This window comes from Sparus aurata, chromosome 20 (genome assembly GCF_900880675.1).
Source record: "Sparus aurata chromosome 20, fSpaAur1.1, whole genome shotgun sequence".
NCBI lineage: Eukaryota > Metazoa > Chordata > Actinopteri > Spariformes > Sparidae > Sparus > Sparus aurata.
The window spans coordinates 21329846-21343471 of NC_044206.1; the positions used below are offsets into that span (position 1 = coordinate 21329846).

Genomic DNA, 13626 nt, shown 5'->3' on the forward strand with positions numbered 1-13626 from the left:
CTCGGGAGGCATCAGACTCGATCTGTAAACACCTCAACATTACCAGATCATCTGTGTCTAACAGTGTGTTTTGAACAGGCAGTGCACTGGTAATTTTAATAAAGGGCAAGAAACTGTTGATTGTGATGAGTGACTCATATCAGTTGATTTAAAGTCTCTGCAAGTTACGGCTTAGTGAAGTAAGCCGTAGAAGCTACCTGACAGGTGGACATTCAATCTAATAACAATCAGCCATAATGTGAAGTACATATATTGTTTATAGTCAACAAGCAAAATCATGGGTGCCCAGTCATGTTGTAGTGCTTTAAACTGCTTATTACACTGTGAGTGAGTGAAACGTTTGTTGGCGCCAATATCACAGCGCATTGTGTAAACACACAGTAGTTAATAGGTTGGACCTTGAGGCCTGTCAAGTGAGCAGCAGTGAGGGTGTTAATGCAAGGACAAACAGCAGGAACATCCAGGCACTGATTCTGTCCGGGAGCTGCCTGCACAGTACATTAATGTCTGGAAGGAACACTGTTTTCTCTGTTTGCCTCTCCCTAAACATGAACACACAGACCTACTGTTCTATACACAAACGCACACATACGCACACGTGAGAGGAACGACACAAAAACACAAACACACCTCTAGCGATGTAGAGCCCTTGAGAAAACAGCTGCAGCATCTGTCTATTCCAACAACTGTGACTGTCCTGGGAACCCTGAGGCAACAGAAAACAACGTCTCCTGCTATTATCAGACCGCACCACTGTCTCACATCTGTGTCAGAATCAGTCAAGGAGAAGTGACATAAATGGAAATGATGGCTTCTTGTTTGGGGACAGATTTACTGCCCTCTTGTGACCAGTGAAAAACAAAGCACTGCTGACCAGGTGAAGGTGACCACTTACAGGTACACATGAGTGAACATATTTAGCTTTGTTTTATTTTACTACCTTCTATAAATAACATTAAACAGTTGTCACTATATCACAGATAGCGTAGTGTAGATACAGAACGATAACAACAATTTTCAACCAGCTTCGTTTAACTGCAGTTTTAATGGCATATGCAAATACACAATGTTAAACTTCTTTTCATTTTGCCTGCATCCACAGCCCCCCACTTTTTGCAGGCAAAAATCCCCCAATACATGTCATCTGACACATTCTAGGGCTGTTGGCCTAATGATTGTTGTTCCTCATTTCAAGCGTGCATCCACGAACACAAACAATATAGTCATAGAGGCGTCTCACTAAACTCCAGAATCCATCAAACTGTCAAAGCGAGGCAGTGCTGATAAACTATAAACCAAGATTCTGTTACTGCTCTGCCTATTTCTTGGATATTTTTTCAGAGACATATTTTAACATACTATTTAGCAATAGAGAAAGACCATAAAGCAGAGGCTGCCGCCATATTGTTTCTGTACAGTGCAAACAGACGCTGAAAAGACTCAAACTAGGGCCAGAAGTCCTGAAAACATCCAAAATCCTGTCCTCATTGTCCCAAAATTAGACTAAACCAGTTTAGAGTTTAGGTTAGTTATAGCCTAGCAAACATTAAATACTGATCTTTGTGAAACACTTTTTAGGTGTGATCCTGCAGACAGCTCTGCATTGCTTGGCTGTTGTTGTTTTTAGCTATGCTAATCACAACAAAGACAACAGTCCGAAACCCAAATACTGTTCATATAATTTAAGAAGCTGAAAACAGCAAAACAATGACATTTTTGCTTGAAAAATTACAGCAACAATTAATCTAATTTCAAATAAGTCAATTGATTTATTTATTTTTTTTAATTGACTTATTTGTTAATGGACTAATCGTTGCAGTAACAGCAACTGGAAATTAAGAGACAATTCTGGAAAATGAACAAACGGGACAAACTTACTTTCTGTAACCAGAGCTGAAATGATGTGATATAATACACAGATACATTCAATATAAACTGTATGTAATCACACAGAGGTTGTGTTCAATTTTCTTCCTTGTTCCTGTTTCTGTAGTTGTTTCTTTAAGATACATGGCCAGCAGAGTCTCAGTGTAAAGTCTCTGTACTTTATTGATCTGTGCTATAATGCTGTGCTCTTATTTGCTTGCTGGGCAACAAAGGTGCTCTGAAGCCTCTTAAACTTCATTAGCTTGCAGTTAAGAAACTGTGATGCAGCTTAAAATTCAGCTACTGACTAAAGCAACTGATCCCCCATTAAGGTCCAAGTTAGAGCTGCATTTACTCTAAATGCATCAAAGCCAGCATAAGACAACAACACACTGGGTGAACAGCATGTATTACTGCTACCAATATAATAATTGTGATGTGACAAACTCACAGTTTGTGTTTGCAGAAAAGCAATGTTTATTTATTTATTTACTGAGAGTAAGAGCATAGGTTTGGTTTCAGATGTGAACGGGAAATTGACATCAGGGATTCTTTTTCTTTTAAAGTCAGTGGAGCATATATACCAAAAATACACTCTTAGTCAAAAGTTTTGTCAGACACTTGAATTTAATGCTTTAAAGAACGTTTCAAGATAATTTTAACTGTATAATTTGTAAAATATGGTCAGAAATTAAAGGGAGGCATATCAGTGACTGATACTTGCTAATCTTTACTAGCTATCCTTAGTCTTAGCCAGCTACTGTTAGCTTATTAGCTCAGTTAGCCATGGAGCTAGTGACCTTATTAATTTGATTTGATTGATTTTAGTTTGCCCTGACTGCAACCATGATGAGGGATCATCTCGGCCTCAGACATGGAAAGAACACAGCCTCTGAGATTCCCAGTTTGAACACAGGGGCACAGTACAGAGGTGATTTACAGAAGCTCTGATCAGGAATATGACTCCAGGGGCGATAAGACACAGCAGGCGTGGACAGGAGAGGCATGAAGCAACAGAGGAGTGACAGAGAGTCGGAGTTCAGCAGCACCAAGTGAAACCAGAGTGTAAAGGTGAAACATTTTTAAAAGTAATACATTTAAATGCAAGACTATAAAATATGAATGTACTGCATTTTAGGACATTTTAATGGCCTGCGGATACTCTGATTAATCTGTGTTTCTTGTCATTTCAAAAGCACAGAGGCATGATGAACAGTAATTTCCTCAGATGTTACTCCTCCAGGGATTCAGCCTAACAACAGCAATATTTGTAGCTGTTAAGCGTCTGGAGGAAACATTTGAGTTGGTCCAAGATGTAAATCCTCCAATAGGAGCGCAGAGGCATGCCAGTGTGTATCCATGGCAGGAAGGAAAAGAGCGTTATAAAACAGAGGGGGACTGTGAGAGACGGAGGGAACATCTAGACGAGAGCCTGTCACTTTAATTTATGTGAAGCCTTGAGCAAACCCCTCTATGTTGGGAGGACGGGGGAAGAGGGGGAGTACGTATGTGGGACAAAAAGATTCTATATTTTACCACGAGAAGCACTGCTGGTCATCAGCCAAAGGAATTCATTTCGCAGGGTTGTAAAGTGATGATGCAGAACATCTGTCCTACATTTGTACCTGATTCATCCACAGCCTCATCATTTCATCTAAACGTGATATCTATATTCATAGAAAAACATGCAATCACAACTGGCAGCTGCCCAAAACAACCAGCACTCACTCACTGCCTGACGACAGCTCGCTGCAGTGTCACTGGGTTTTCATGAATTATTACTGTTATTTCTTACACAGACGTTTGGGGTTTTGGTAACACATCTTTTGATTTGTCCTCATTAAAACATTTTGTAACATTAGCTTGCTTCTATATGATAATAGTGTCGTTGTGTTACCAAGCAGATGGGGCTTTTCCATACACAGGCTTGACTCAGTCTGACTTGTCACGTCAGCACAGTTACAACGGGGCTACCTGCTTAAAGTTGGCTTGTGTGGAGTAGTGGCTAAAGAAACGGCTGTAAATTCTCCCTCCCTGCAGTATTATCTAGGAATAGGCTTAGCTCAACTAAATGCAATAGAACTAGAAGTGAAAATGCAGATCAGCGCTGCATGGTTTGACTCGCAGTGTCCGAACCTTCTAATGGAAAGCCCTAATAGTATTGTAGGCGGGACACTTGAGTGAGACCAGAGTGTTGACTACAAACAGAGAGGATGCTGCAACTAATTTTCTAAATGTATTTTTTTCAACCACAGAACCATCAGAAAAAGAAAACTCTGATTCTGCTAATTGGAAAAATGCTGAACATCCCATAAAAAAAATAGGTCCATCACTTATTATGCTTAAGCAAATAGTCTTTCATTCTGATTGTTATTGGCCAATTTGTAGACAAGTATGTTTAACTGTATGCTCAATTGATCAGACTTGTGTAACAACTAAAAGTAAATGTACCTGAGAAGTTAATCAGCAGTTATTGACTGAGAAAGTCCAAATTCAGCATCTGTTAGTCTGTATTTTACCTTCAATTACAACAAAATTACACAGTTCTTTTCAGGAACCTCTCAGAAATGATTATGATGTGATGTGTGTTATCTGTTATCAGGTGTTTCTTTCTCTCGACTGCTTTTTTTATTGTATTTCAGCTGCAGCTCAACTATAAAAAATGTTGTTTCTTATTTAGACTTTAATGGTTTATTACAGCACAAAATATTTCTTCCTTTATTTGATCACAGTTTTAAATGTTGGGTTTTCGCTCTCAAGCTCACATTTCCAAACAGTAGCGATGTAATGACATTTTCCATTTCAGCGTTAGTTTAACTTGCATATTTATTTCAGTTCCGTTTATTTCATTACATTATATTCTGGCCTGTGATGTCAATTCTGACATATTTTGTGGATTCAACTAGAGGCACATATTGTCCACATTGAGCCCAGTCTTAAATTGTGAAATTACTCAGCCATGTGTAAAAACAGCTACAGCTCTGTGGTCTATTTTTTCTTAACTCTACCATGTCATTACTGCTCCTGGTGGTAGTTAATGGGCTGCCACCTCCTCCCAGCTTGCTCCTGGCACCACCTCTGTTATTATGGCTCTGCAGCTAACTGCTAACAGCGCTACCAGTCCGGCTGATGAATTCTCCTCTAATTGTCTTACTTCACTCACACTGTTGAATCTTTAACTGCAGTGTTGTAGCCTTCAGGGGGACGTCATATTTCAGCTTCACTCACATTCACTTAGGCACTTAATGCATTAACACTGCTTTGCAAACATGTGTTTAAACCCAGAAGGAATCATTTAACATACTTGTTAGGACAAGGTCTTTTAGGATACATTATTCTGACCTTCAGATCAAAACCTGTTCAAAAATCTGAAAATTTTAAACTCAATACTTACATCTTTAACAGAATAAATAGGAATACAATAGTGGATGAAATACGTGTGTGTTACTCACTCTCTCACACACACATACACTGTATTTGACTTGGCCTAGCCACATGATTCATTATTCTGTGTTCATTATAGTTGAGGGGAGACTAAAAACCAAGTGAGTGATTGTCATTGTGCCACTGATACCATATTTCAGCTGTCTGGGACACCTTCCAAAATGCTGCTCAAGGCCACGTCCAAACATTTCTCATTACAAGGCTGTAAGTGTGTGCGCATGTGTGTGTGTGAGAGAGAGAGAGAGTGAGTGTGTGTGTGTGTGTGTATTGGTAGTACAACCTTGGCCACTGATGGCCAGGGTCTGACAGAGGCCATTTGTTAGCTTTATGGTTTCATTGGGCTGAGGGTCTGATCATTTGTACTCGTCTGAGCTTCACTCAAATTTACTTCAAATTATTTTCGTCTTGTTTGCTTTGGTCTGTTGAAGTGTGCCTGCAGCGGCAGCACAGTGCACCCTGCTGATCACTGCATATACAGTACATATAAGACTCTGTACTATACATATAAAGAGTGATATATTGTCCTGTCTACGGGCGTGCTTACAAGACAGGAGCTGTAGACCAACGAAACAATACATGCATCTGTTGCTATGATTCATTTATGTGTATAAGGGCTGAACAACTGTTTTGTCATTCATGGAACAAAAAATTTAAAACAGTTTCTGCTTCCAATGTGAAGATTTGGTGCTTTTTGAAGTTTAATATCATTTTGTGAGTTATATTGTGAACTGAATATCTTTAGGTTTTTGGATCGGAGATATCTGAAGATGCCATGATGTGCTCTAGGAATTTTTGATGTATATTTTTCACTACATTCTGAGATTTTATCGATTCAATGATTTATAAAATGATGAAATGATGAAAGGCTGCAGCCTAATGTGTTCAGCAACAAATAAATAAACACTGCATAATAATGAAAACAGATAATCATGGACTTGCCACTGAAACATGTCACGCGAGTTAAAGGCACACCAGCTTTTAAATCCGTGACGCACACACAGTATATTTCAACTTTGACCTACACGTGTAAACCATCGACATGTTGACCACGGTAACCTGTCCTGACAGAGCTGGCCTTTGAAAGAACAGAGAGCAGGAGAGTTTAAAATGGAGGAAGCTAACATAACTCATATGCTGTGTTGCACCTTCAAAAAAAATGTTTACCTCTTCTATCAGAGTATTAGCTGCTCAACTAGCAGTTATGAGACTGATCAATGTTGCAATTATGTCTTTTGAATAAACTGTGAACTCCAGTCCTGTTAGTGGAGCCCAGAATGAGGCAAAGCATGCAATAGACCCGCTGATCTGCTAGAAGACAGCATGTATCGACAGTGTAAAGGGAGCATTTGTTCTCTTGAAAATCAGTCAGAAATGTAAAACTGACAAAGAAAACCATTTGAAATAAGCTGCAGAAAATGACTTTGCCCAACAAGTCTCCTGTTTCTCTCCAGTGACATCCTCCGACTGTCCTCCTTGGACCACCTGTTCCTTGTTTTCCCTGCCATCTTTCCCCTTCTCGCCATTGACTCATTCATTAATTCTTCTATTATTTTGTTCATAATCTCAATCATATTTAGAGATCTAGCCAGTGGCATCCTTTCACTGGCTGCAGCTCAGCTAACTTCTCACGTCTCTCCCTCTTTCTCCCTCTTCCACCATCAGAAACTCTCTATTCAACAGAGATCATTAATTACGGAGGGAGGCACTGTGGCAGGAATGAGTGAAAGAAAAAAAATGGTGCTCCTCCATCCACAAATTATAATATCCAGCTCTCCAGGGCACTCGAAAATTAAAATAAAACCCAAACAAGATCTGAACGCGAACGTCGGGTGGGCTATATTTGGAACAGGGTCTGCCTTTGCTGAATACAAAATTTCTCCAAACTGTTGCCGGCAGGGAGGCATTCAGGATCACAGTGAACCAGTGTGCAGCTAAAAAAGAGGCGGTGATTACCTCACATGTCAAACTCACAATCACTGCGATTAGGAACAGAGTGTGCCTTCCCTTGAGGTCACATGTACATTAGCCTGTCCTACTTTTGAAAGCCAGTAGTATTCCTGCATGAGGAGAACAAAGTATGTAATATTTTTAACAACTTTAGATCATTTCCTTTGACTTCCAGTTCAATTTGAGAGTGCTTCATAATTCATTTACAGCCAGAAGATTGATTAAAAAGTTATGGGGTGTCTCGAAATACTGGAGAGACTTTCTAAAATATCTCAGTCAGTTGAGAGCAGACAGTTCAGTGTTCACCCCGGGAGTGAAACCACTCATCAGTCTTCAGCCTACAGTGTCAATAAGCCTGAAGGACACTTGACCCTGGACATGTCTGAGTGAAGCCTCGGGCAACGCTTGCTCTGACTGACCGTGTGACGGATGCAGATCAATGAGAGGAGGGAGGAAGGCACGATGTTTGGAAAAGGACGGAGCGAGACTGAAACTCTGCAAAAATGATGAAATATTTAAAGATATTTCATCTCTCGTGTCTAAATGTACAATAGGGGTTCAGTGACACCATGAGGTTATACACTCTGCAAATGACGACAATTATATTCACTGTTGATTAAGCCGCAGACTGTTTGCTTCATTAGCTGATCAATTCTTTAGCTATGAGATAATAGCGAAAAAGTCCATTAGATTCCTTTTAAAATAACATTTTAAAAGTAGGCTGAGTAATGTACATTTGGCTATTATCACAGATTATGGTTATGACTATGACTATGTATCAAGGTAACTGTCCTTTTAAACATTAAATGTGGGCAATATTATTATTATTTATCATTATCATTTTATAAGCTCTTTATTCATCTGACAAAACAGACACCTATGAACAGTTTCTCAGTTGATGTGTGCCTCACTTTAAATTAACATATAGAGTGATGGAAGGATTGCCCACTCGTTACCAGTTAAAATAAAATTAAAATATCTGGAGTTCATACATTTTGAAGCAACAAATCTTGATTTCTCCTCTTTGTTTTATTAGCAGAAAACAGCACATTTAAAAGGATTCTGCTTTAAAAGGCTGACTGCTCTTCTCGTCAGTTGAAATGATGTTGGGTTACAGCAGCTGATTATTACGGATTCAATAAATGACTTCTCCAAAAGGCTGAAATGAAACTCGGCTAGTGTCTAATCATAATATTAGAGAAAAAAACACGTACCTACTCGCTCTAACAGCACGACACGAGTTTGAGTGGACTGTTTTTTTTTTTTTTTCAATTATTTTTCTTTAACCAGTTATAAAACTGAAAAATAGCAAACCGAGATTGCGTCAATGTCAAACCACACAAATAATTAACATCAATACAAAACAAACTGTTTTGACACAAAGACGTGATGGTGAGTCTCTAATCAACAATCTCACTGTTCATGTTGCATCAATTTCAGGATTCAGAATCTCTCAGTTTAAATTTGCTATCAAAACAAAATAATTTGAGCTTAATATCAATTCAATACCTCTGAGTCAACATCACAGGTATGTGGAGCAGGTAGATTGTAAATAATAAAGACAGAAGTAAGAAGGCTGAGTCTGCTATCTCCACTTTCTCAACAAACAAAAGCAGAATACTGGTATAAACTGAGTCTTTTAAGTTTTATTTAGATCTAAATTTAGTGTCTTTGAAATGTGAGCTGCAATGATAGAAAGAAAATGTCCAACCACTTAGAATATCGATTCACAGTTGCAGTCATTTTTCAAACACAAATGTCAAACATTTACTGGTTCCAGCCTCTTCAATGTGAAGATTCGTACATTTTCTCATTTATGACAGTGAATGAATAAATGTTTCTGGGGTTTGGACTTTGTTGGACAAAGAAGCGTTCTTTAAAGACGTCAATCAATTGTGATGAGCATTTTTCACACATTTTTTTTCCACTGTATGGACTAAATGATTAATCAAAAGTAACTGGCAGATTAACTGCTAAAGAAAACTAGAATGGCACTCAGGAGAGCGCCTACCTCCACAAAGGCCCAACGGTCCCTTTAATTTAATCTAACCAAAACCAACATCAAATAAAACATATTGAATTATTTTCTGTTTTGTGCAACTGTCACCTGGGTGCATTACCACACCTTCCTATTAAATATGTGAACGTAAAGAAACAGAAATGATTACCAGGCACTGGAATATTTACGCAATATTATCCTTTATGTATTATTAACACGAAATCACCCCTAATCCACAACAAACTGAGCTCACTCACAGATACCAGCCACCTAAATACAACTGCTTTCATATCAAGAATCATGTATTATTCCCTGGAAAGTTAATGAAATCGAAAAAAGAGCACTATCTCGCAGTGTGCAGGAAAGAGAGAAAAGAAATCCTGGATCCATCCCGTTATCTGGATCCACACCAAAAGTTAATGGGGTCTATTGTGGGCCAAGAACCATCTTCCATTCAAGAGTCACGGAAACCAGTTCAGGAGTTTTTGTGTAATCCTGCTGACAACCAACCAATCAACCAAAAAATGGATGAAAGATGAAAATATAACCTTCTTGGCAGACGTAATAATCATTAGTAGCAGTCTTAGCAATATAAGGTTCAGATTCTTGTGTGTGTGTGTGTGTGTGTTTGTGTCCCAGACAAACTGATCAGGCTCCAGGTAAACATCAGTGCACCATGGAAACTTAATGTCCTCTCCTCTGCTGGGAAAACACGTCCAGTCCGTGTCCCTGCCCTTTTGTCTACATCAGCGGCTCTTCTTCTTCTCTCCTCCCACGCCCCCATTACCCCCCTCCCTCCTTTACCCACAATGCATGATGTGTGTAACAACCACTACATCTTACCGTGTCACACCAAATGAACTCAATGGAGCGCTAATTATGGAATAAATATTCAGCTTGCCCGTGGTTAAAAAACGATGCCTGGAGCCGACATATATGCAGCATTAGCATGAATCACAGGGCATTGATTGAGAGGACATATTGGCGTGAGCATGCAGCGAGAAATTCATGTTCCTATAGAAGTAAATGAGGGCTTATATATGTACTTGAGCAGTGTAATAACCTTTATCACAAAGCTGAGATTCAATACTTTCCCATATCCACTGTGACATCGAGTGAACCCAGAGTGAACCAGAGCGCCTCCATATTTTTAGTTTTGAGGGTTTCTAGTCTTTAAAAGCTGCTAAAACAACAAAGTGAGAGCAAAGCTGAAACATCTAAAGGAGAGAGAACAGAAAAAGCAGTTAGCTTGGAGGATTCAACTCAGACACTGACAGCGAAGCTTCACAAGCACAAGAAGAGACAGCAGTATACACTCATCTCCGGACTCATTATTACTGTACCTAAATCTGAAATTAAGGAACATCAGTCATCTAATTTATCTTTTGAGGGGTTGTCAGCAGCTGACCCTGAGTGATAGCATATACTGATGGCACATATAGTGGACAAAGCTTTTGGGTCTGAAAAGTGAAGCCACAGCGAAGTGCCCTAAACTGTCGCGCAGGGGGGCGACTCCACTAGTTGCAAAAAGAAGTCCACTTTTATATAAGCTTGTGAGAAAATTACCCGACATCTCAAGTGATTTATTACCTCTGTTAACAGTTTCCTAATAAGTTTATGGTCTCAATCTCTAGTTTCCAGTCTTCTTTAATACAGCATGGTGTTCTTTTAGCATTTGATGGTCCCATTAAGAGTAAAATTGATGATAGATTAGGGTATGCTTTAGGGCGTGGCTACCTTGTGTTTTACAGTCAAATTAAATCAGAATATCCTCCCCAGCTCCATCCTCTCATCCGATCTCTGGATTGTGTGAGAACCCCAAACGAGGATCTACACAAACATGTTAAGTCCACACAGAAACGACTGAGTTGGCCAACAAGTTTCAACCATGATCCTTGTTGGTGTGATGTGACAATGCCAACTAATCCACCACTGTGCTGCCTAAGGGAAGCCACACCCAGACTTTTTTAAAACTACGGTTTAAGATTTACCGTAGTTTCGTTTTCAGTATTTTTGCTATTTTTAAAACACTAAGAAGGCTCGACACAACATGAAACTTTGCTCGTAGTACCACCAGGGTCTCTGCACATGAACACGAGCATTGAGAACACTGTTTGTGTACACAGAGTTTACTAAAAAGGTAAAACAAGCCAATTCAGCCTTGTAACAGTAACAAAGCATTCAAAGATGTCTCTAAAGAGAGACCGCCATACACAAGGGGTTCAATTATTCATCAGAGGAGATTCTCACTGAAGACAATACAGATACTCTCACACCAACTCTGTCTGACAGGGTCAAAGTCAACCTGTAACTTTCCTTCCTTGTTGTCCTTTCGACTTGTCTGAGGGTCACTCACACGTTTAATCGACTGCCAAAGCACCAGCGGCCACTGTGCCTTTCCAGCAAAGACAGGGAGGGCCAATCAGTGTTTGTTCATGGCTGTTTGGCCTCTGACAACCAAAGGCGCTCATGCACATCGCTATCCAGGCTGCTACACTTAGCAGCTACAGTCAAATGAGTCCTAGCAAAGGACAGAGCAATATCGGTTTTTGTTTGTATTAATGTTTTTACTCCACTTTTAGTTACTGGTCACCTTCAGCATACAAAAAATTTCCAAGTTGTTGAGCTTAATAAACTCTTAAAAACGGTCTTGGATTAGCTGGAAAATATAGTATCGTCACAAGGCTGAAAACAGAGCTTTTACGTTCTTAACTTTAAGTACATTTAGCTGGTAATACTTTTATTTAAAGCTGAACTATGTAGTTCCAGGGAAAACATTTTAATCAGAAGAGAAAAGTATTAATGCCAAGAAAACCTCTCTTAGGTTTTCTAGACTGAAAAACCTGAATAAACAAACTGACCTTTAAGGACAACACAATTTCATACCGTTTGTTATGTGGCGGACCCTGCCACCTTTCTAGCTTCAGACAGTGTGCTGGGGGCTTATTTTCCCCCTGTGAACAGCTTGTTTATTCAGTCATGGAAAAATACAATATTTCTGAGTTCGTATTAATATTGTACAGATTTAAATTTTAAAGAGTTTTAAATTTCTCAGTGCTCCTTTAAGAAAGCAATTTAATTCTGAATGCAAGACTTTGACCTAAAGTGTTGTATTAGTATTTTTTCTGAAGTACAGGATCTGAATACTTCCATCCCTTAGATTGCTGAGCACTGATGAAATGAGGAATGAAGGCTTTAATTAAGGTACATTTATAACTCACATAATCCTAGGCGATGCATCCATGTGACATTTCTCCACCGCTGATGCTGTTACACGGTCAGTAAACATTGACATTTATCACTGTATCAACATTAGCCTCGCGCGTATGATGACACTTTCTTTTGGGTGTCAAATCTGAACATTCGAGCCGCCAGGTCACTCCTGACACCGAGAACAAGCCACTCTGCAGATCTCGCAACATCACTGGCAGTAGATGTTATATTTGATGATTCATCTTCAAAGAGAATAATAATTTAGGACAGTCTGGGGGAAAAAAAGACGTGCCTTCATGATGAGACGTGGGGACAGCTGAGACTAAATCTTCTTTCACTTTACCCTCTGCTCTGATCCTCTAACTGTCTTGTACTGGATCTATACTGCATGCTCAGTGAATCTGAGCCCTGCCTGCTGCTTTTAAAAAAGACTTCACGCTCGTATCAGCTCATCCTCGTCCAAGTATCAAGCTCTGGGACACTCAGTGCATCAATTTACCAACACTCAGGATGTGGTCCATCCCTGCTGCCATTAAAGTGGGATGAGAGGCTGTATGATTAGGATGTTGGATGAAAGAGGGGTGGGTGAGTGCAGGTATGTGACTGAGGTTATTTCATCACACACACACACACACACACACACACGATTGAATTCAGCCCCTGAAGACCACACAGCTAATACACATGCCTGTTTCCTGGTTTCAACAGTAAATTGCTGCCCCTACAGAAACGCTCGGGCATCCCCTCTCCACAGACGATGACAGGACAAAAGCTGTTCTGAGGCCAGGCATCAATTCCACCTCTGATAGGAAGTTCTGGTAATTAGAAAGTGATATTTTTGGCTTGTCTGAGCCCTGGACACGTCCTGAAGGTGAGTAATTGGTATCATTGAGTGAACAGTGGGACAGGATGAGTCAGGGATCGAGATCTATTAGTGGCCACTAATCAGAGTCTCTCAGTGGGCTCTGGGAGGCAGCCAGCTGGATGACTGCTGGGCCTGCTTTGTGCTGCGTCACAGAGCAAACAAACACCAGCAACACTGCTGCGTGTTCTCTACTGTAAATATCTGTGTCAAGTTTTAATGCAGCTCGTCAAAAGTTACCGTTACAGTTTTGAAATTATGACACGTATTTTCACATTTTTAAACTTCATCATAT

The 13626-nt window shown here is 39.8% G+C and overlaps 1 protein-coding gene across 11 annotated transcripts in view; it reads right to left on the minus strand.

Moving 5' to 3' along the window:
- Positions 1-13626, minus strand: part of LOC115570926 (SRC kinase signaling inhibitor 1-like) — a 117946-nt gene that overhangs the window by 72251 nt on the left and 32069 nt on the right. For 7 of the 11 annotated variants that reach the window (XM_030399730.1, XM_030399735.1, XM_030399732.1 and 4 more), the window contains exon 2: positions 631-706. The exons of the other annotated variants lie outside the window; for them this stretch is intronic. In XM_030399730.1, coding sequence (XP_030255590.1) covers positions 631-670 — 40 coding nt within the window. In that variant the 5' untranslated portion in view covers positions 671-706. The remainder of the gene's footprint in view (positions 1-630; positions 707-13626) is intronic. 11 annotated transcript variants of the gene reach the window in all.